This window comes from Miniopterus natalensis, chromosome 11 (assembly GCF_054644295.1).
Source record: "Miniopterus natalensis isolate mMinNat1 chromosome 11, mMinNat1.hap1, whole genome shotgun sequence".
NCBI lineage: Eukaryota > Metazoa > Chordata > Mammalia > Chiroptera > Miniopteridae > Miniopterus > Miniopterus natalensis.
The window spans coordinates 72,189,960-72,209,430 of NC_142091.1; the positions used below are offsets into that span (position 1 = coordinate 72,189,960).

General features: G+C 54.5%; 1 protein-coding gene across 1 annotated transcript; it reads right to left on the reverse strand.

Moving 5' to 3' along the window:
• Positions 1-2,737: 2,737 nt before the first annotated feature.
• On the reverse strand, positions 2,738-8,144 carry ZFTA (zinc finger translocation associated). Its single transcript, XM_087821939.1, has 5 exons — positions 8,006-8,144; positions 5,407-5,904; positions 4,527-4,913; positions 3,761-4,309; positions 2,738-3,531 (listed from the first exon to the last, which is right to left on the reverse strand). Exons 1-5 carry the CDS (start codon positions 8,142-8,144, stop codon positions 3,065-3,067), a joined length of 2,040 nt encoding a protein of 679 aa, XP_087678065.1. The 3' UTR covers positions 2,738-3,064.
• Positions 8,145-19,471: the final 11,327 nt, after the last annotated feature.

The window sequence follows — 19,471 nt, forward strand, 5'->3', positions numbered from 1 at the left end:
CTCTAAGAGGTGAGCTTAGGAGAAAGGTTAGGAATGGAAGGGGCCAGTGGGATCCACTGTCCCAGTTCAGTCTCACACCAACCTAGGAGGGGAGGGTTCCCCACCTTCAGCATATGAAGCAGCCTCCAAATCACACATGGCCACAATGCACTTGAGAGTCAGTCACCATGGAAAATGGAAACTAAATACATCAGGTCTTTGCTGAAACAACTTGCCACCTGGGACTTGCTCTCCTCCAAAACTAAGGCTGCCATGCCCCTTAAGCTGGATTTAAAAAATTTATTCAACATACCTTAGGAAAATTAAGCTGAAATTAAAAAAATAACTGATGCAAACTTCACAAATATGTATACAAATGTTTGAATAATGTCACTAACATGGTACATAAATATGTATTCAGAGTAACATTTACATATTGGCCGTAATAGCAAGCATACCATTAACAAAAAGTTCATGAAGAAACCACCTGTTCATGTCAGACTCCCAAGGCAAGGAGAGGTATACACCTAGAGATGAGGACCCCCTGACCCCTAAGCAGGAGCCGCTCCAGTGGCACTTCCTAAATCACTGGTGCTCAGCACTGAAGTGAGCCTCGGTGGGCATTGAAGTGCTTATCAAAACAGATGGCTGGGCCCCACCCCAACTTCTGATTCAGTGAGGTGGGGCCCAATAATTTCCGTTCCTGTTAAGTTCCTAATACAATGCTGGTCTGATGGCCACTTTGAGAACCACTGGAGTGCTTGGGGCTGCCATGAAGCCATCAACCCCTGTCCTAAGGTCCCTCCCTCCATATCAAGAGGAAATACCGCTCCTAACCTGCTCTCTGCCCTGGCTCACCTGAACTTTGGCAGTGGGCTTGGGTGAATATAACAGGTTGCCCCGATGTGCCTACCATTTTTGAACAGGCAGAGTAACAAAAGTGGTAGAATACTCATTCTGGGTTTGAAAACAACTGTGTGAAGGAAAATAAAAGAATGGCAGTGCCTAGCCTGGTGCCATCCATAATCCCTGGTCTCAAGCTTGTAATACTGTCTCAAAAACCCTGGAGGTTCAAACACACTAGTTACTTTTCAGTCAACAGAGGGCCCATGCAGTATTTCCCGACTCCCTGGAGGCATCAACACCAACGGGGACAATGCCAGAGCCCTTGCCCTTCCCGGACAACTGGGAGGCCTTGGGCCAGGCAGCAGTCAAACCCACTTAGGTTCTGATGGAGAAGGCTGCTGCCCACACCTTCCAGCTGGAGCCTCTGGTGGCAAGACCTGCCTTGTACTCATTCCAGGGAGGTGTGCAGTTCTTTGCCATCCCCAGGTCACAACTAACTGCGCTGGGATTGCCTGCAGCACCCAGCACGTGCCATCCTTTGGCAGGCCAGATGGGAAGTTTTTATAACTTACCAGAGATTGGGAGGCAGTGTCATGTAGTGCAAAGAAACTGAATTGGAAGGTTTTTTATGCTAGTTTTTGTACGGTTCCTAGCTGGCTGTGTGATAATTTCAGTTTCTGAGCTTCATTTTACCTATCTGTGAATGGGGTGAAGGCAGATACTAGTTGATCTCCAAGATCTTTCCAACTCTGACAATCTTGAATTATATAAAAATGCTATAAAATCCGTGGTATAAAATCCAATTCCCAAGTCAGGAAGAGTCAAGGGGAGTGGGCCTGAGGCACTTGAACCTTGGGCTCTGGCCTGGTGGGGCTGGGATGAAAGGGCTTCCTCTTCGCTGTCTGCTTTCCTACCTGTAGAGGCAACCCCTGGCCCCAGGTGCCAGGGCCCCTCAACATCCAGGCTTAGCCCTCAAGCCCCACCCGCTGACCTCCCCTCTCTCAGGCCTTAAGACCCAAAGAACTAGCCTGGCCATGTGAAGAGCAGGCGCGGGGCCTGGAGAGTCACAGCATGGGGTTTTCGGCATCCTCTCATCCCCTGTCCTCACTCCTTCCTCTAAGTCCTTCCTCCACCACCTCACAGCTTATCTCTGATACACGCATAATAAATAAGACATTTGCACGTAAAGGTGACTGGGACAGATCTCTCCCCGCCCCTCCCCTTTCATATAAAAGCATTAAATACAGTTTCAAAATAAAATACAAAGAGCAAAAAGGGCCTGATCTCGGGGCCACCTGTTCTCCACAGGAGAATGAATCTGCACATCCCTCTCGGACCTGCCTGGGAGATGGCGGGGCCCCTTCCCGGCCCCGCCGCGGGGAAGAGAAAGGAGGGCCGAGGCCCGGCCCCAGGCCCTGGGGACTGAGAACGGGTGGCGCATCCACAGCTTCGAGGGGAACTGGGAGGGGACGGGAACGCACCGCCGACGCCGGGACCTCCAGCGCCCCGGGCTCAGACCCACCGAGGCGCCTCAGTGAAGCAGCGGCGCCTGGCGCAGGGGTGCACGGAGGCCTCGGAGCAGAAGAGGAGCAAAGGACAAAGTGCTAATCCCTTTCCAAGATCCCGGGCTGCCGAACGGGCGTAGTGTCCCCAAAGAGGGGGGCGCAGCTCCCCCGGCCCCAGCCCAGCTCCGCCCCGCCCCGAGCCGCCGCCCGCCCGCGGTCCGACGCACCTTCCCCGCCCCGAGGGCTCGCGGGCCCCGCCTCCCGCGCAGGCCCGCGTCCGCATCCAGGCCTCGGGGCGGCGAGAACAGCGGGAAGGCCGAGACAGCCGCCCGACCCCGGCGCCCCGCCCGCCGGCGTGCAACGCCGCTGAGCCGGGCCCCAGGCCAGGCCGGGAGCCGGCGCGGCCGCCCCGCCCCTCCCGCCCCCCGCCTCGGGGTCCTAATACTGACTGTCGGCGCCCGCATCCCGGACGGGCACCGGGTCGCCTGGCCGGGTGGGGCCGGCGCGGGCCGGGGCTGGAAGCTCTCGGTGCAAACGCCTGCAAGCCGCTGTGGCTCCTCGGGAAACGCGGGGCCCTGCGCGGAGGGCCAGGGCCCGAAGTCCAACTAGCTCCCGGGGCTCCACGGCACCCCACCGATGCCCAGTCTCCGCCCGGCCCGGCCAGCGGGGGGCAGCGGCAGCGCTCGCCCAGGCCAAGGGCCGCCCCCGCCCGGCCCGCGAGTCCGCGGCGCCCGTCACGCCCGACACACCGCGCCCGCCTTGAGGTCCGTGCCGCCGTCTCGGGGCGCCGGGGCGGGCGGCCCGAAGCCCTCGTGGCCGTAGCAGCGCAGCGCCGCCTCCTCGTAGGCCTCCAGGATGGTCTGGCGCTCCTCGGGCGTGAAGTCCATGGAAAAGGGGTGCACCTGCAGGATGTGCCGCTTGATGGTGCTGACCTTGAGCGTGGCCAGCGCGCCCCCGCACACCATGCACACCAGGCCGCGCCGGCTGCCGTCGTAATCCATCAGGTACTCGCCCCGCCAGCGCGGCTGGTAGTTTCGCCGCTGCTCTCGGCTGCGGGGCGGCGGCGGCGGGGGAGGCGGCGGCGGCGGCGGCGGGGGCAAGGGCGGGAAGGCGAGGCCCCCGGGCTCTTGGCCATCCTCGTCGTCTTCCTCTTCCTCGGCAGGCCGCTCTGACGGCTCCCCGGGAGAAAGCGGGGCATCGCCTAGGAAGGGACAAAGGAGCGCGTTGGGGCGGGTGGGCGAAAGCAGCCGCCGCCCCGCGTCTCAGCGTCGGGACCCCCACCCCCTTTGCCCTCCTGTCCCATCCTCCCGTGTCCTCTCCAGCCTTCCGCTCACTGCCCCCTCCTACCCAGGCGCTCCCGACCCGTCCTCTCTGCCGCGGGGCCCTGGCCCCTCTCCCTCGCCACCTGCCCTGGCGCTCCACCAGCTCACCCCACCACTCCTCCTCCTCTGGCTCCTCCTCGTCCCCTCCCCCCTCCTCGGAGGCTGAGGCTGTGCTGGGGGCGGCTGGGTCCTTGGGGGACTCGGGGCAGGGCAGCCCCAGGGCCAGCAGGTGGGCGGCCTTCTCGCTCCACTCCTGGGCGATGAGGGCCTTGATGGGCCCGCTGAGGCGCGTGGAGCCCGGGTGGCGCTGGCGGATGTGCCGCTTGATGGTGCTCATCTTGAGCGAGGCCAGCGAGCCCCCGCACACCATGCACACCAGCCCGCGCCGGCCGCCGTCCAGCTCCATGAGGTACTCCAGTCGCCAGCGCTCCTGGTAGTGGCGGCGGTGGTCGCGGCCGCGCGGCCACCGGCCTGGGCCCCCCACCCTCTCGCCCTCCTCCAGCTCCTCCTCCTTGTCTGCCGGCCCGGGCCTCTCAGGGACACAGCCAGCCTCTTCCTTTACGTCGGGGGGGCTGAGATCCTGAGAGGAGGGGGCTCCAGCAGCAGGGGCCGAGTCCCGGCTTTTTCTGGTCAGGTCCTGGGGGACGAGGTCATCGTCTGTTGGGGAAGGGGTGAGGGAGAGGGGCTCAGCCGGCTGGCTGGGTTGCCCTTACCCACGCAGAGGGGGGGTCCCTCGTTCCTCACCCCAGCCCCAAGCTAGAGGGCGGAGCCAATGTGTGTGTGGGAAGGGAGGGCGAGTGACTCCCTCCCGGTTTTAGCCAGAGCCCACTTTGCAGCCCTTATGTGAGGGAGGGTCTCGCCTGGGACCTCGCACCTGGTGGGGACTGAGTGAGCTCAGACAGTGTTTCAGGCTGGCCACCCCAGGCCTGCAGCAGGGCACTGCGCTGGGGGCCGCTGAGCCCCAGGGAGCTGGGGTGCACCTCCAGCACGTGGGCACGGATGTCGTCCAGGTGCAGGCTGGGCAGTGCCCTGCCACAGGCCATGCACACCAGCCGGTTCCCCCGAGGGTCATAGTCCATGAGACACTCTGCCCGGAACCAGTTCTGCAGGGAGTCCTTCAGCCTCCGTTCCAGGCGCCGAGCCCCAAGCCCCCTGCTGCCCCTGGCCCTCCGGGAGGCTGAGAGGCGCTGACGCCGAGCCCGGGGTGCCACTGGGCCCCCACGTCGCTGGCGCCTGCCGGCCCCGCCAGCTGGGGCTTTGCCTGAAAGGGTTGGAGGGAGGGAAGGAACTGAGATGCTGGCCCTCTGGGGGGGAGCCCCCACCACCACCACAGCCAGGTCCTCCGCAAGCCTCTCCCTCACTGCCTCAGCCCCTGGCCTAGCTGCCGTCCTGTTCCTCTCCCCTCAAGTCTTCAGTTCTCCATCTCCTGACGCTCCTACACACAAACCCTAAGGCCCACCCACTCCTCCCCCAGACCCAGACTCCAGCACCTCTGGACCTCACTGTCCAGCACCCTGCCTCCTGCCTGCCCCTCCAGTCTCGACTCTCCTTGATCCTTGTAAAGCCACAGAACATCACAGCTGTCTGGGATGCTGGAGACTCCCTCGTCCCGCTGTCCCTCTCCCACTGCTGTACAATAAGGGCAGTAAGCAGACCCCACCCAGGGGAAGTCAGCTAGTTGACTGAGAAGCCAGGGTTGTCCCCATTTGGCCCCCCTGCCACCCAGGCTCCTGCCTCTCCATGGCCTACATTACCTGGGCCCTTGGGTGGGCAAGCTTGGAGGTTAGCCCCCTCCTCCTCCTCTTCTTCTTCTTCCTCCTCCTCCTCCTCAGCCCCCTGGGCCCCCAGGCCCTCAGCCTCTCCACAGGCCCCCAGCCCCAAGTGGGCGTCCCAGCTGTTGCTGATGACTTCCTTCTCCCGTGGACTCCAATGCAGGGAGTAGGGGTGCTTCTGGCGGATGTGCCGCTTGATGGTGCTGAGCTTGAGCGTGGCCAGGGAGCTGCCGCACACCATGCACACCATGCCGTGCCGGGCAGGGTTGAAGTCCATCAGGTACTCCAGCCGCCAGTGGTCATGGTAGTATCGCCGGTGGTCTCGGCCCGGGATTCGGCTCTTTCCAGGCCTGGAGGCCCGGGCCTCACAGTGGTCTGAGTATTTCCTGCCTGAAGATGCTGGTCCCCTGGCCCTGGAGGAGGGCAGGGGGGCACTCCCCCAGGACCCCAAGGCACCCCCTTCCAGATGAAGATCTTGCCCTGAAGAGGGGGAAAGGGAGACAGTTTTTCAATCTCCGATTTCCAAGGAAAGAACCCAGGGCTTTGATTTTTGCAGCCCGAGAAAGGGAGGAGGGAGGGGTCATTCCGGGGCAGGAAAGGGATGGCAACAGCAATAAAAGGGATGTGGGAGAGCAGGGAGTCGAAGCAGTGGCCCTTTACAGAGAGCGAGGACCCTTTAAGAGAGGACCAAGAACAAAAGGATGCAGGGCACTGTGCGGGACTAGCTCCGACTTTTTAAAAAATAAGGTGAAGACCAAGGAGGGAGCCGGCTCTGTAAGGCACCCTTTTTGGACAAGAGCTGTCGGGGTAAAGCCAGGAGAGCGGCAAGCTGGGGCGGTTACAGCTGGAGCAGAGCGGGCAGCGGGGCGAGAACAAAGGGGGCATCTGTCTGCATCCAGGGCTGCACACAGGACCCACCCGCCTGAGGCCTGGGCCAGGAGGGCCCCACCCAAAGAGCTTCTTCCTTTTTCCAGTACAGCCTCCTGAGAGTCCCATTTGAGGGGCACTAAGCATTGTCAGTTCCCCAAATGTAGGCAGCCATAGCAGGGATCCCCAGGACAAAGCTGTCAACACCACCAGGGAAAGGCATTTTTTAGGACCCTGGCCTCCCTAGAGACTCTGAAAGGGGACAGCAGAAGGGCCACCAGAGTGGCTACTGAAAATTCTGTGGCACGGAGTGGCCCCCACCCATGGGAGCCCATTAAGTCTTTCAGGGGATTTGTTTTTTGCTCTGCTAGGGAGCTGGCGACTGCCCAGCAATCAGGGGGTGGGCACCAGAGCAGCCAGGACAGAGCCCACTAACCCAAAGATGTTCCTTTTTGCCAGAGATCCAGAGCAGTCCCCCACCCTACCTACAGTTTGGAACCAATTTTATTTAAGCTGAATAGATAGGTGTGATCACTATCCAAGTGGAGAATCTCAAGACTCAGGAAACAAAAGACAGGATCAGAGAGGGCTCCGGTCACCACTGTTTTTTTGTTTCAATAGCTCCAAAGAAAAAACAGGCTTCAGAGTTAGAGACCTGGGTTCCAATCGACTTCACCGGTACCTTGCTCTGTGACCTCTGATAGGTCATGTCGCTCTCTGGGCCTATGCTCTTTGTCTGCAAAGGCACTGGATAGCTAGCTGGTCTCTAAGCATCCTTCCAGCGCTGGATCTACGCGAGTCTAAAGTGGACTGGCCCTTTAAGAGCCGAAAAAAGAGGAGGAGCCGAGATTCTTTAAAAACAAAAGGGGATGGGGAGAGTTTCTGGGAGGGGAGCTCCGAGCTCAGGGCAGTCTCCCTAGCCCTGACGGACCTTCACGGGTCTTACGGCGCTGACCCTGCTGCTGGGAATGAAGAAACTGTCTCCTTTGAGAGCGAATGGGGAGGACTGGCTGATCCCACTACTGCTGACAAATTGTGGCAAAATTTTCTGAAAAGACGGGAGATAACACGCGGACAGGAGGGGGTGTCAGCCTTTGTAGGGGAGCCCATCCCTTTAAAACGGCCCGCGGTGGGGAAGGTAGGGGCGCGCCCCCGGAGGCTCAAGCTATGCTCTTTCCTAGGGACAACGTGGGGGGGGGGGGTTAGGAAAAGGATTCCTATCCCTAAGCAAAAGGACAGGGGCAGCTCGACTGAACACAGCGGAGTTCCCGGCTCCGCTCGTCTCGGGGGAAGTCCCCAAAAGGGACCTACAGTCCGTGCAGACTTTTAAGAGACAGCCGGATAAGGGAGACCACCTGGGAGTCTGAAAGAGAAAGGGGCGGGGGCCGCAAGTCCAACAGCCTAGAGCGCGTGACCAGCCGCGCCCGGCCAGGTCATTGGGGCCCCTGGGGCCGGGCCTCCAAGGCCGGGGCCGCGGGTCCCTTTAAGGGGGAGGGGATCCGCCCGAGCCCCGTGGGCCGACCCCGGGAACTGGGCGGGGGGCTCCCCCGCTGGCCCTGCAGCCGCGATCCGCGCCCGCCAGGTGGCGCCCCCGGCCGCCCTGCCCGTGTCCCCCCCTTTGTTCGGCGGCGGAGAGGGGCCCGGAGCCCGGAGCCGCAGCCCTCCCCTCCCCCATGCCGGGGCCCCCACCCGAGTCGCTGGCCCCAGTCCTTACCGCCGTCGTCCTCCTCGGGCTCCGCGCCGCCGCTCGATCCCGCGGGCGGCAGCCGTCGGCCCCGTGCCGAGGCCGCTGCTGGCCCGGGGCCGCCCCTGCCGCCGCCGCTCCGGCTCCGGTGGTCCCCGCTGGGCTCCATGCGCTGCGCTGTGGAGCGGGGCCCCGGGGCGGCGGGGCGCGGGGCCGCGGAGCCGGTGGCGGCCCGCGCGGGGCGCTCGGTGCGCCGGGCCCCGGGGCGCGGGGCGCATGCACGGGGCAGCCGGCCGCACGGACGGCTGGCTGCTCGCTCGGCGGCGCGGGCTGGACCGGGGTGGGGATTCCTGTCTGGGGGCCCCTGGGGCTCCTTTAAGGGCTCCTGGGTAAATTTAAAGGGGCCGCGCGCTATTTCCTTCTGCCAGCTCGCGGGGGGCTGGGGGGGAGAGGCGGGAGGCGACGAGCAGGGCCGAGTCTCCACAGCCGGTGCCCAACCCGGACGTTAGGAGGACGGACCTCGCCACCGGCGCGGGTCCCCACCGTCGCCTCGGGGGCTCCGGTCCCAGCTCCTGAAGGGTCACCGAGTTGGCAAGGGGCGCCGCGTCCGCTGCGACGCGCTTCCACCCGGGCTCGGCTCGCAGCCGCTGCACCCTCGGGGCATCTCGGCGCACGGGCGCCGGCAGGGGGTCGCCCGGTGAGACTGCCTTCTCCCGCGCAAGCTCGGCGCGGGCCCCAGAGCCGACGCGACTGGCAGGGGCCCCAGATGGCTGCGGCCCCGCGGAGAGGGTGGAGCCGCGGGGGCGGCCGCGCCCCCTCCCGCGGGAGCCGCCCGGGAGCGCTGGAGCGCTGGCTCCTCCATTGGAGGGGCGGACGGACGAAGCTCCTCCGGGGCCGACGGGGGCGGGGACCGCGGCCTCGGAGACTCGCGCCGGGAACTGGGGCGTGCAGGAGACCCGGGAAGAGCTGGCTGTACCCGGGCTCTACCCCGCCGGGCGGAGGGGACCCCCGGATGGAAGCCGGGAGGAGAGGGCGTGCGCCGAGGACTCAGGCTCCTTCCCCCGGAGGCCTGGGGTGCTAGATGCGGCCCTCGACGCTGCCGCAGACCCTTCACCCAGCCGGGGGAGGCGAAGAACGCTGACCCTGGGCGGGGTGTCCGGTACCTGGGGACGCGCCACCAAGGCTGAGAAGTGCTGGGGCGAACTCTGTCTCTGAGCCTCGGGGTGCCTCGGGCCCCTAGCTCTCTGGAAGCGGAGAGGAGGGACTCATAGAGGCGGGGGGGCGGGGGGGCTGGGGTCCTTCCTCGAGGAGCTGCTGGAGTAGCAGGTGCTCGGTTTGCTTGTGGTTGGTCGCCCACAACAAAGGCAATTCCTAGAAGTCCAAATGACAGGGTGCGGGAGGCCATGCAGGATCTTATTATCCAGAAGTGGGTCATTCTCTCCGCTAGGGAGGTCCCAGCAATCCGTTAAATTCGCCCTTGACAGATTGGTTCGCTCACCCAGCACCTACTGTGTGTCCCGGGCTCGTGGGCACTGGGCATACAGCAGTGGGCGAGGCAGACCAGCCTGGTATCCGCGGCCTACCAGGTTCACAGGGAGCAGCCCCAGCCCCCCGGAGCCATGGGAAACAGTAAATGACTTGGAACACAGGAAGTCTGTGGCCTAAGAGCTTGTGTAGAGGCGACGGGCTTAAAATTTCTTCTTTTTTTTTCTTTAATCCTAACCCGAGGACATGCTCTTCCATTGATTTTTTTTTTTTTTTTTTTTTTTTTTTTTGAGGGAGAGAGAGAGAAACATCCATGTGAGAGAGAAACATTCATTGGTTGCCTCCCTTGTGCTCCCCAACCAGGACAATGAACCCCTTCGGTGCCTGGGACAAAGCTCCAACCAACCGAGCCACCCAGCCAGGGCATGCTTAAATTTTCTTAAGTTCCTAAAGGTGCCTGTCACCACTGGAAGTGTCCCATTTCTGCCTCACTCCCCATGTTTATTTATAAGACATCACTTGGGTAAACTGAGTCTCCCGCAGCTGTGCCCCCTGCTGCTGGCCTTGCTGTCAGGGTGGAGCTGTACTTCCTCTCGATGACTTCCGAGCAGAGTCCCAGGTACTGATGGTGCGATGAGACGGGGGATTCCTTCACTCATTTATGTCCTTCACTTTCCCTTTGCACCAGGCCCAGGGACACAAAGGGAAAGTAAGACATAGACCTGGCCTTCACAGGATCCTAAGTTTTGGGTTTTTGTTTTTTAATTACAAAGGTAACACACCCTTGGGGCTGGCCACCGTGAACCACTTTGGTAAATGTCCTTCCAGTTTCTATGTGTATAAATAGGATGATGTTATTCATTACCAAAAGAAAGCTATCAAAGCCACCTGGAGCCATTTTTAACAACCTCTGGCACTCCTCTCTTTGCCCACATCCTGCAGAGCTTCAGGACCGGCTCCAAGACCCACAGTTCCGAAGCATTTCCCACTCACCATCTGATCTTTGCAGCCACCCTGTGAAGATGAAGCTCTGCTTTGCAGATGAGGAACGGGAGACTCAGAGTCAAGAGTCCCACCCAAAGCCATTCGTTCATTCATTTCCTTGTCCAATTCTTCAGAAAGCATTGACTGAGTCAGTCCTGAGTGCCTAGCACTGGGCTGGAGATGCAGAGGTTTAAAAAAACATAATCGCCCTGAGGGGGTTCATCCCCCCACTTCCTAGGAGCTCTCCATCTACTGGGTCTGCTGTGGGAAGGGGGGAAACCGTGGTAGTCGGGGCCACATCATGATTTTCATGGACCCTGGGTACTTTCGTTCCATGGGCATCGTCCTCTATAAAAAAAAAAGTGACTTAACAAATTTTTGAGGGCCCTACAAAATTCTTTATTTTTTCTGATGTGAGAAAAATAACACATCATCTTTGACCCTTAAAGTTTACTTTTGTCTTCTGATTTCAAAATAAGTTCAAATGTTTTCATGAACCCCTAAAAGTATCAAGTATCGTCGGCTGAAGGCACTGTGCCCTGGTACCCAGTGATTAGCTGGCCTTGATTGCAATACATGGTGATAAGTGCTAAGGGCCGGGCCACCCAACCTGGGAAGGTATTGCTTAAGCAAAGTCTTAAAAGACCAGGAGGTGTTGCCAGGAGGAGAAAGGAGCAAGGGCTTTTCAGGCCAAGGCAAGAGCCTTGGGTGCTGTGCTGAGAGTGTTTGTCCTGGAGGCATGGGGAGTGCCTGGAGCCAGCGTTCAGAGTATTCAGCAGGCAGCCCTGAGAACACAGGGAGGAAGGGGGAAAGACTGTGGACACTGTTGGAGCAGCCCACACCATCAAGAACAATTTTAAGGCAGCAGCAGCAGGGCCCCTGGAGAGGAAGCCAAAGATTTGACCAGCGCACACAAGGGGCGCTAGAGAGGGCAACTGGGGGGGGGGAAATGCCACCTGTGCCCCCCGCTGAGCCCGGCACTCTGGCGTCTGCCAGAAGGAAAGGACACCTCACCAACGAGCTATTCGTTAGCTAAACTTGTACCTGAAAGCTGCTTCTACCCAGAGGGAGCATCTTTTTGTAATTAGCACAGAGGGGACCCTTTTATCTAACAAAGGCCCTTGAGAGCTCGCTGTGGTCCTATATTGAGCCACGTTAAGAGGGTAGAATCTACAGGGTGTGGCACCTGATTGAATATGGTGATCAGAGGAAGGCCAGGCTAAGTCTCAGATTGTCTGGAATGGAAGGACAGGGGTGTAAAAAGAAAAATACACTTGGGGGTGGAGACAGAATGAGGTCACAAGCTGGAAGCCTTGGAGCCTGTATGCAACCCAGAAATTCTCATTTTCGCACCTCGCCTCTTCCCCCCCATTCTCTGACTCAGACTCTTAGTCCACTGTGTGGTGCCTCCAGCACGTGGGCTGTTCCCACCCTGCAAGGGCCAGAGTCCCTCCGGGTGGAATCAGAGCCCTTTCCCAGTGCTTTGGTGGCTCCTGGGGCAGTCCCATTAAAGGAAGGGCCTTGCTGATGTCTGGAATAGAGGAACTGTGAATAGTGTCCCTAAAGGAAGTTTTTAGGGCAGTGTACAAAAACCTCACTAGACCCAAATATGCCACAAATTCCGGATTCAACTTTTCAGTATGTCTCAGAACTATGCAGCTGGTTCTGAAAAGTAGCTTCCAGTGTTCTCCAGAGGGCAGACCTAAACTCTTTCAAAGAACAGAAGTCAGGTAGCCACAGAGCCTGTGAATGTCAAAGGAACTGTGTATGTGGATTGCAAATTAAATCATCCCTTGTAAAATTCCAGAGGAATCCCAAACCTCGATTATCGCCAAACTTTGTGTACATGTGTTGGGGGGAAATTTCAACCTCGGTTACTCAAATTTGAAAGTAAAGCAGCCAGCATCATATGTTTTTAAATATATTTTTGTTGATTTTAGAGATAGAGAAAGGGAAAGGGAGAGAGAGAGAAACATCGGTGAGAGAGAAAAAGCTATCGGCTCACTCCTGCACACCTTCTACCAGAGGCCGAGCATGTGCCCTGACCAGGAATAGAGCTGGCGACTTCTCAGTACCTGGGACTGCTCAACCAACTGAGTGGTTGAGTTGGTTGAGGTGATATTTGTTTTTAGAAAAGAGAAAACTGGCAAGCTGTTCCCAGCGTTAATTTAGTCGAGTGTTCAGAGCAGGTGAATAGTGTGTGACATCCTAGGAGGCATAGTCACAGATGGAAAAAGAAGCTATTTGTAAAAAAATACAGCTAGTAATTGGTGAAACAAAGACTTAACCCCCAGCCTACCTATTTCCCAATCCTTGACACTTAAAAACACTGTTAAATTATAAAATATTTCAAACATACAGAAAGAAACCTATTATATATGTATGCATATATACTCAAAGCTCTGTTTTAACAACTCTAAACATTTTGACAGTGGAAGCTCCTACACAAGCCTTTTGGCTCCGTTCTCCCTGCTCCCCACGAAGTGAACCCTTCCTGAAGCTGGTGCTTATCAATCCCATCAAGTTCTGATACTTTTGCTTTCTGCGTATCCATAAACAACATAGATCAATGAATTTTTAAAAAAATAATTCAATGACCTTCATATTTCTAAGTTTTAAATAAATGCTATCACTTGTTAAATTAATTGAGGAGGCCACAAGACTGAAGTGGCTTTAATGCCGAGGCACCTACTAAGCAAACCAAAATCTAAGCTTATAGATACCTCAAGGTGATACCAATCACAGTGAGCCAACTCTGGCTTCAGCTTAGCCAATCAATCATTTCCTTATAGTAGTCCCCCCTTATCCACAGGGGATATGTCCCAAGATGCCAGCAGATGCCTGAAACCTCAGATAGTACTGAACCCTATATATATTTTGTTTTTCTTGTACATAGACATCTACGATAAAGTTTAGTTTATAAATTAGGCACATTAAGAAATTAACAATAGCCTGGTCAGGTGTGGCTCAGCTGTTGAGCATCGACCTAGGATCCAGCAGATCGCGGTTCGATTCCCGGTCAGGGCACATGCCCGGGTTGCGGGCTCGATCCCCAGTGGGGGGCGTGCAGGAGGCAGCCGATCAATGACTCTCTCATCATTGATGTTTCTCTCTCCCTCTCCTTTCCTCTCTCTGAAATCAATAAAGATAGGTATTTTTTTAAAAGATTAACAATAATTAATAATAAAATAGAACAGCCCTGGTCTGTTTGGCTCAGGGTTAGAGCTTTGGCCCACAGACTGAAGGGTCCCGGGTTTGATTCCAGCCAAGGGCACGTACCTTGGATGCAGGTTCCCCACCCCCATCCAGTTGTGTGTGGGAGGACACCAATTGATGTGTCTCTCTCACACTGGTGTTTCTCTCTCTTTCTGTCCCTCCCTTCCACTCTCTCTGAAAAGCAATGGGAAAGATATCCTCAGGTGAGGATTAACAAAACAGAAAAAAAATTATAACAATATATTGTAATAAAAGCTTTGTGAAGGCAGCCTCTCTCTGAAACTGTCCTACTGCACTGTATGCACAGCATGAATGCACTGGATGAAAGGGATGATCCAAATCCAGGCAGGGTGGAGTTAGTGCAAGATTGCATCACACTACTCAGAAAAACATGCAATTTAAAACTCATAAATTATTGATTTCTGGAATTTTTAATTTAATAATTTTGGACCACAATTGACCGCAGATAGCTGAAACCACACGAAGTGTAACTGTGGATAAGGGGGAGGCTACTGTGCTTTGCTCCCAACTTTTCTCTATAAAAAGTTTTCCCCAGCTCCCATCAATGGGGCACTTCAAACCACTTTTGGTTTGGCACTGCCTGATTCCAATGGATTTTTGCTCAAATAAACTCCTAAAATTTTAATGTGCCTCAACTTTTCTTTGAACAGTTTTGGTGTCAGAAGTGGGATCCAGAGGAGGACACCCCACCCCCGCAGAAGCCCCCAGGAGCAGCATGCAACTAGTCAATGCTGGGCCCCTTAAGCTCACTGCTTCCTCCCTGCATCTGAAGATCACAGGTAAGTTCCTCTTGAATCTAAGCTCTGCAGATTTTGCATTTAAATGAACTCTCCAAATTTATTTGAGCATTTCTTTCTTTGGACTGGGTCTTTGGTCAGCGACTTACAAGAAACTGGACTGGTGTGATGCCTCAGGTAATAAGGTTGGGGAAAAGAAAAAATGGGCTCCTCTCAGGCCAAATAAGCTAGGGCTCCCCCTTCTGGAACCCCAACTAACTTTATGTATAAAAATTATGGATCCAGAATCTGTGTTTTTCTGAACCAGTGAGTTAACCTTACCAAAAATAATTATAAATTACAGTGGCCACAGTGGGGAACTTTTAACCGAGACAAACTTCTTTATTTATGAGGTACTCTAGAGGGAAAAAAAGGTCCTGAATTTTCCCCAAAACAATAGGATGCATTTTTTTTTTTATTGGTACACAGAAGCTTCTGAGATACTAAATGAATAAAAAATTGCATCTTTAAAAGATTCTTTACAAAAGACAAATGAAAAGCTTAAACAATAAGCTGATGGTGAATCTAAAATATGTACACTGGCTACCTTGACCCTGACTGCTCCAACTGCTCCTTTCCTTTCCCCTCCTCCCCCTAAATACTCTGAACCTACCAATCCCTTTACTTAATTGCCTTTTCACTCTGAAGATGAACTAGAGGTTAAACAAATGCCTTTTAAAATGAGGCTCTCTGCTGAGCCTGGAATACCAGATGTAAGCATCTCTTCTTCTTGGTCAAAGGCTGAGCTTAAGACCATCATCAAAGATTTTCCAAAACCTAGAGAGAATCCTCAAAAATTTTATGAGGAATTTAAAATTCTAATTGGAACTTATGATCTGGGACACTCCATCTCTACTAATTTATTCATACAACATTACGGCCTGGTGACTCCCAAAAATGGATGGCTGGAGCCACGGGGGAAGGTCCCGAAAGTGATACTAAAGACCTGCCCACTCATTGCTCTGCTAGGGATGGCCCAAAATGCACTAGAAAGATAGCCAAGGCCTACTTGAAAGTATCGATAAGGTATTTCCTCAGAAGACTAATTGGCCTATCATTCAATCTTGCAAACGAAAAAAAGAAAAGAAAAGAACCAATCTCAGGTTGTGAGACACGATTGGAAACCCTTTTTGTGAAACAGTCTGGGCTTTCCAGATTGAACACAAGCATAGAAAATGCCCTGACAGTCTTATTCTTTAGCAGACTCCAGCCTGAACTCAGTAGCCTAACAAAGAGGCACAAGCAGGGCTGGGAAGCCTTCCCTCCTGCTGAGCATTTTGAAAAAATTTTGGAGTGAGAGAAAATTCAAGTAGCCAATATACTTGTGGCCCTGCTGTTACAACACCTCCAAGGGCCAAGGGGACGTCCAGGTACATATTTCAAGCCAGAGCCTAGAGGTCCTCCACTCAGGACTGTTGTACCCCAAATGTATGCCTTCATTGTGAACAGCCAGGGCACTGGAAGAAGGAATGCCACTGCTGAACCCATCCTTTAATGGACCTCCACCTATTAATCCAGACTGTTTTCCACCAGGGAAGCCTTAAAACATTTGATTACTGAAAAAATAATAAGCATTGATGGGGCTCCAAGGAGCCCTCCGATAAATTGCTCCCCATGATACCTCTAAATGAGCAAGGGGGAACTAAGATAAAAATGAATGGAGAATCCTGTACAGTGTTGGTGGACCCTGGAGCCACCTTATCTGCATTAAATCCCACTTTCATAAAACAGCAAATTCCTCAGAGTAAAGAGGATATTTCCACAGTGGGGGTTTCTAACCAAATTCAAAGGGCAGACAAAAGTAGGTTTACAGAGGAAGAAGAGGGCATGGGGGGAATAAAAGGTGATGGAAGGAGACGACTTGGAGTGATGAACACACAATACAATGTACAGATGATGTATTATAGACTCATACACCTGAAACTTATATAGTTTTATTAACCAATGTCACCTCAATAAATTAAATAAAAAGTAAAAAAATAAAATAGCCCAGCCAGGAGTGGTTCAGCAGTTGAACATCGACCTATGAACCAGGAGATCACGGTTTGATTCCCGGTCAGGGCACTTGCCCAGGGTTGCGGGCTCCATCCCCGGCAGGGGGCGTGCAGGAGGCAGCCGGTCAGTGACTCTCTCATCATTGATGTTTCTATCTCTCTCTCTCTCTCTCTCTCTCTTTCTCTCTTGGAAATCAATAAAGATATATATATATATTTAAAGTTAAAAAAATAGGTTTGCAGTTGTATGTGAAACACAGAGTTTATCCATGCATTATTATTTATTAATTATTGTATTATTTACTTGATCACAATTGTAAGCCTGCTTTTTTTGTGTGTGACCACCACACCCCTTCCCTAAACCTGCTTTTGCCCCCCCCCCCCCCCCGTTTTGGCGCTGTCTGAATATGCACAGCCATACGCTACAGTCCCACTCAGGGTTGGCCTGAAAGACAAGGAGGAAAGGAAATGCTCCCAGGAGGCAGACCTCCAAAAGTACACGTGGTGGCTCATTTTTTTCTGGAAAAAGAGAGATAGCCAGAGGTACAGATCTACACTGGCTCATGAAGAGTTAATAATGGCTTGGCTGGTCGGGGACTTGGGAAAAACATGGTTGGAAAATTGGGAGCAAGGAGATCTGGGAGAGAACTAGGTGGATGGACCCCTCTGCAGCGGCACAGCTCGTAAAGATACCTGCTCCATGCGAGTGCTCGCTGAGAAGACAGCCCACTGGGAATGGGCAAAAGGCTTAAACAAGTTCATCCCCCCAAAAAGGATATTCAAATGGCCAAGAAATTGTTTTTAATTGTGCTCAGAATCATTAGTCATCAGAGAAATGGAAATAAAAGCACAACCAGATACCACACACTCACCGGAATGGCTTAAATTAAAACCAGTGACAATAAAGTGTCCTTGAGGATGCGGACAACCTGAGCCCCCTTACACTGCTGGGGAGAGTGTAGATTAGAACAGCCACTTAGGGAACATGTTTAGACAGCCCACTAATGGGTAGATGCTCAACAAAAATACATTCATAAGCCCGAGAGATGTGTTCACGATGTTTTCCTTTCAAGGGTTCACGATAGCCGCCACGCTCCAAGCTTCTCATCCTCACATGACAATATCCAAAAAAATCAAAGAGGTGGGAAGAGGCTTTTCCTTGAGGGTCTCCCTCATTTTCTCCTGGAGGAAAACCTTTCCCAGGAGCCCTTCAGCAGGCAGCCCTTTAGATTCTCATTGGCTAGAGCCAGGCCCCATGCAGGCCCAGAAACCAAACCCACAAAAGGAGCGGGATTCTGGTGCTCTGGTTGGACCCATTACAATTCATTCCCTGGAGCTGAGCGAGGGGCTCTCCTTCCCTGAGCACGTTGCTGCCATGCAAAACCTGAACTCTGTTAGCAAAGAAGAAAAGCGACACAGCTATCTGATAGCCACATCCTTCTGTCATCCCAGGTATCCTTTGGAAACTTCTGTACATCACTCTCAAAAAAGTAGTTCAAACGGGGTGACCCCACCTGCCAAGCATCAGGAGTGGACAGTGAGAGTCACAATGATGTTTCAAGGACGGGCCCATGACCTAGCCTCACTTATAAGAGGCAGCCTCTGAACTTCTCTGGAATTGACTGGACACGTGGCAGTCACTGTGCTGAGCTTGCCATGCTACCGGATAACAAACCTGAAGTCGCTGTGGTGGTCACCTTGCCGCCATGCTGTGGATTGTGCCTGAAAATGAAGTCCAGGCAGAAGACAGAGCCTGGAGATGGGAGAAAATGCCACGTGTGCTCCTGAATACAGCTGTGCCTGAAGCCGGTGTAGCTCAGGGCTTTTCGGACACATGGCCAATATTTCCTCTTTTTCACTTACTTCCTTTGTATTTGGTTCTATCATCTGCAATCGAAGAGCCCTAAACAATACGAGAGTCAAGCAGGGACTAGATCATGAAAGGCTTCAGTGTGAGGCTAATAAGCTTGGACTTCATCCTGGGGTAACTGGGACCTTGGGTGAGTTTTAAATCAGGGGAAGACATGCCCAGATACATGTGACATGGTAGAAACAGGAGAGCCGTCCGTCCCTCTGCCCTGATCTAACACATGTTAAACTGTTTAAAGCAGGAAGAATTACCAAATCCCTCAACCCCACAACTATCAACTGAATCAGAAGGGACTCTAACTCCAAAGAATTTAATGAAAACTAGTACTACTTCCTGGGTCCTAAGCCAAGCAGCCATTGAAAGAAGGTGAGCAGTTATGAGGCCCCCGAGGCCCGGGCCCTGCCCAAGGGAAGAGCACTGTCTGAAAAGATGAGTCGAAGGCCAAGCAAATGACGGAAATGTCCTTTTAGACACACATTGCACTTATTACTTCCAGAAACTTTTCTGTGGTTTTTGAAAGCCGTGCTTACTTAAAAAGAAACCTAATAAGGGAACAAGCAGGTCCCGCAGCTTTCACTCCTCCGACTGAGTTGAAATTGGTGGGTCCAGCGCGCTCAACTCTCGAGGCTGATGGGCGCCCAGAGCCGCTGGCCTGGCAGGAAGCGAAGGTCGCTGCGCTTCCCGCTGGAGCCCGGGACCCAGCCTTAGATAACAGGATGCAGGAAGGAACCCAGAAGCACGACCTCCTCTTGTGGAAAGGGGTGGAATCTTCCTTAAGAGAGACATTGTCTCACTTAGAGACTAAGAAGGAAGTTCATGGAGGTGAGCAGGGTGAACCTGAGGACCAGAGAGCCCAGGCAGAAGAGGGGGCGCGTGGCGAGGGTGGAGAGAAGTCACACAGTGCTTTTCTGTGTGATAGGAAGGGCCGCTCGAGTGGGCCAGAATTGTAATCTCTGCTCCTCTTATCATGGAAATGCCTTCTGAAGATGCCCTAACTCGGCATTTTGCAGACTTTTTAGTGTGCATAGAAATAACCTACAGAACTTGTTACAAACATAGACTCCTGGCCCTGCGGGGCGGGCTCAGCGGCTGAGCATGGATCCAGGACCCAGGAGGTGGCGGTTGGGCTCCGGGTCAGGGCACATGCCCG

Bases quoted from the DNA above. Each gene is read 5' to 3' on its own strand.
- ZFTA (XM_087821939.1), bottom strand. From the start codon at position 8,144: ATGGAGCCCAGCGGGGACCACCGGAGCCGGAGCGGCGGCGGCAGGGGC. The intron at 5,905-8,005 runs GTAAGGACTGGG...CCCCCTCTTCAG, and splicing joins GCCCGAGGAGGACGACGGCG to GGCAAGATCTTCATCTGGAA. The intron at 3,532-3,760 runs GTGAGCTGGTGG...GTCCCTTCCTAG, and splicing joins AGAGGAGGAGGAGTGGTGGG to GCGATGCCCCGCTTTCTCCC.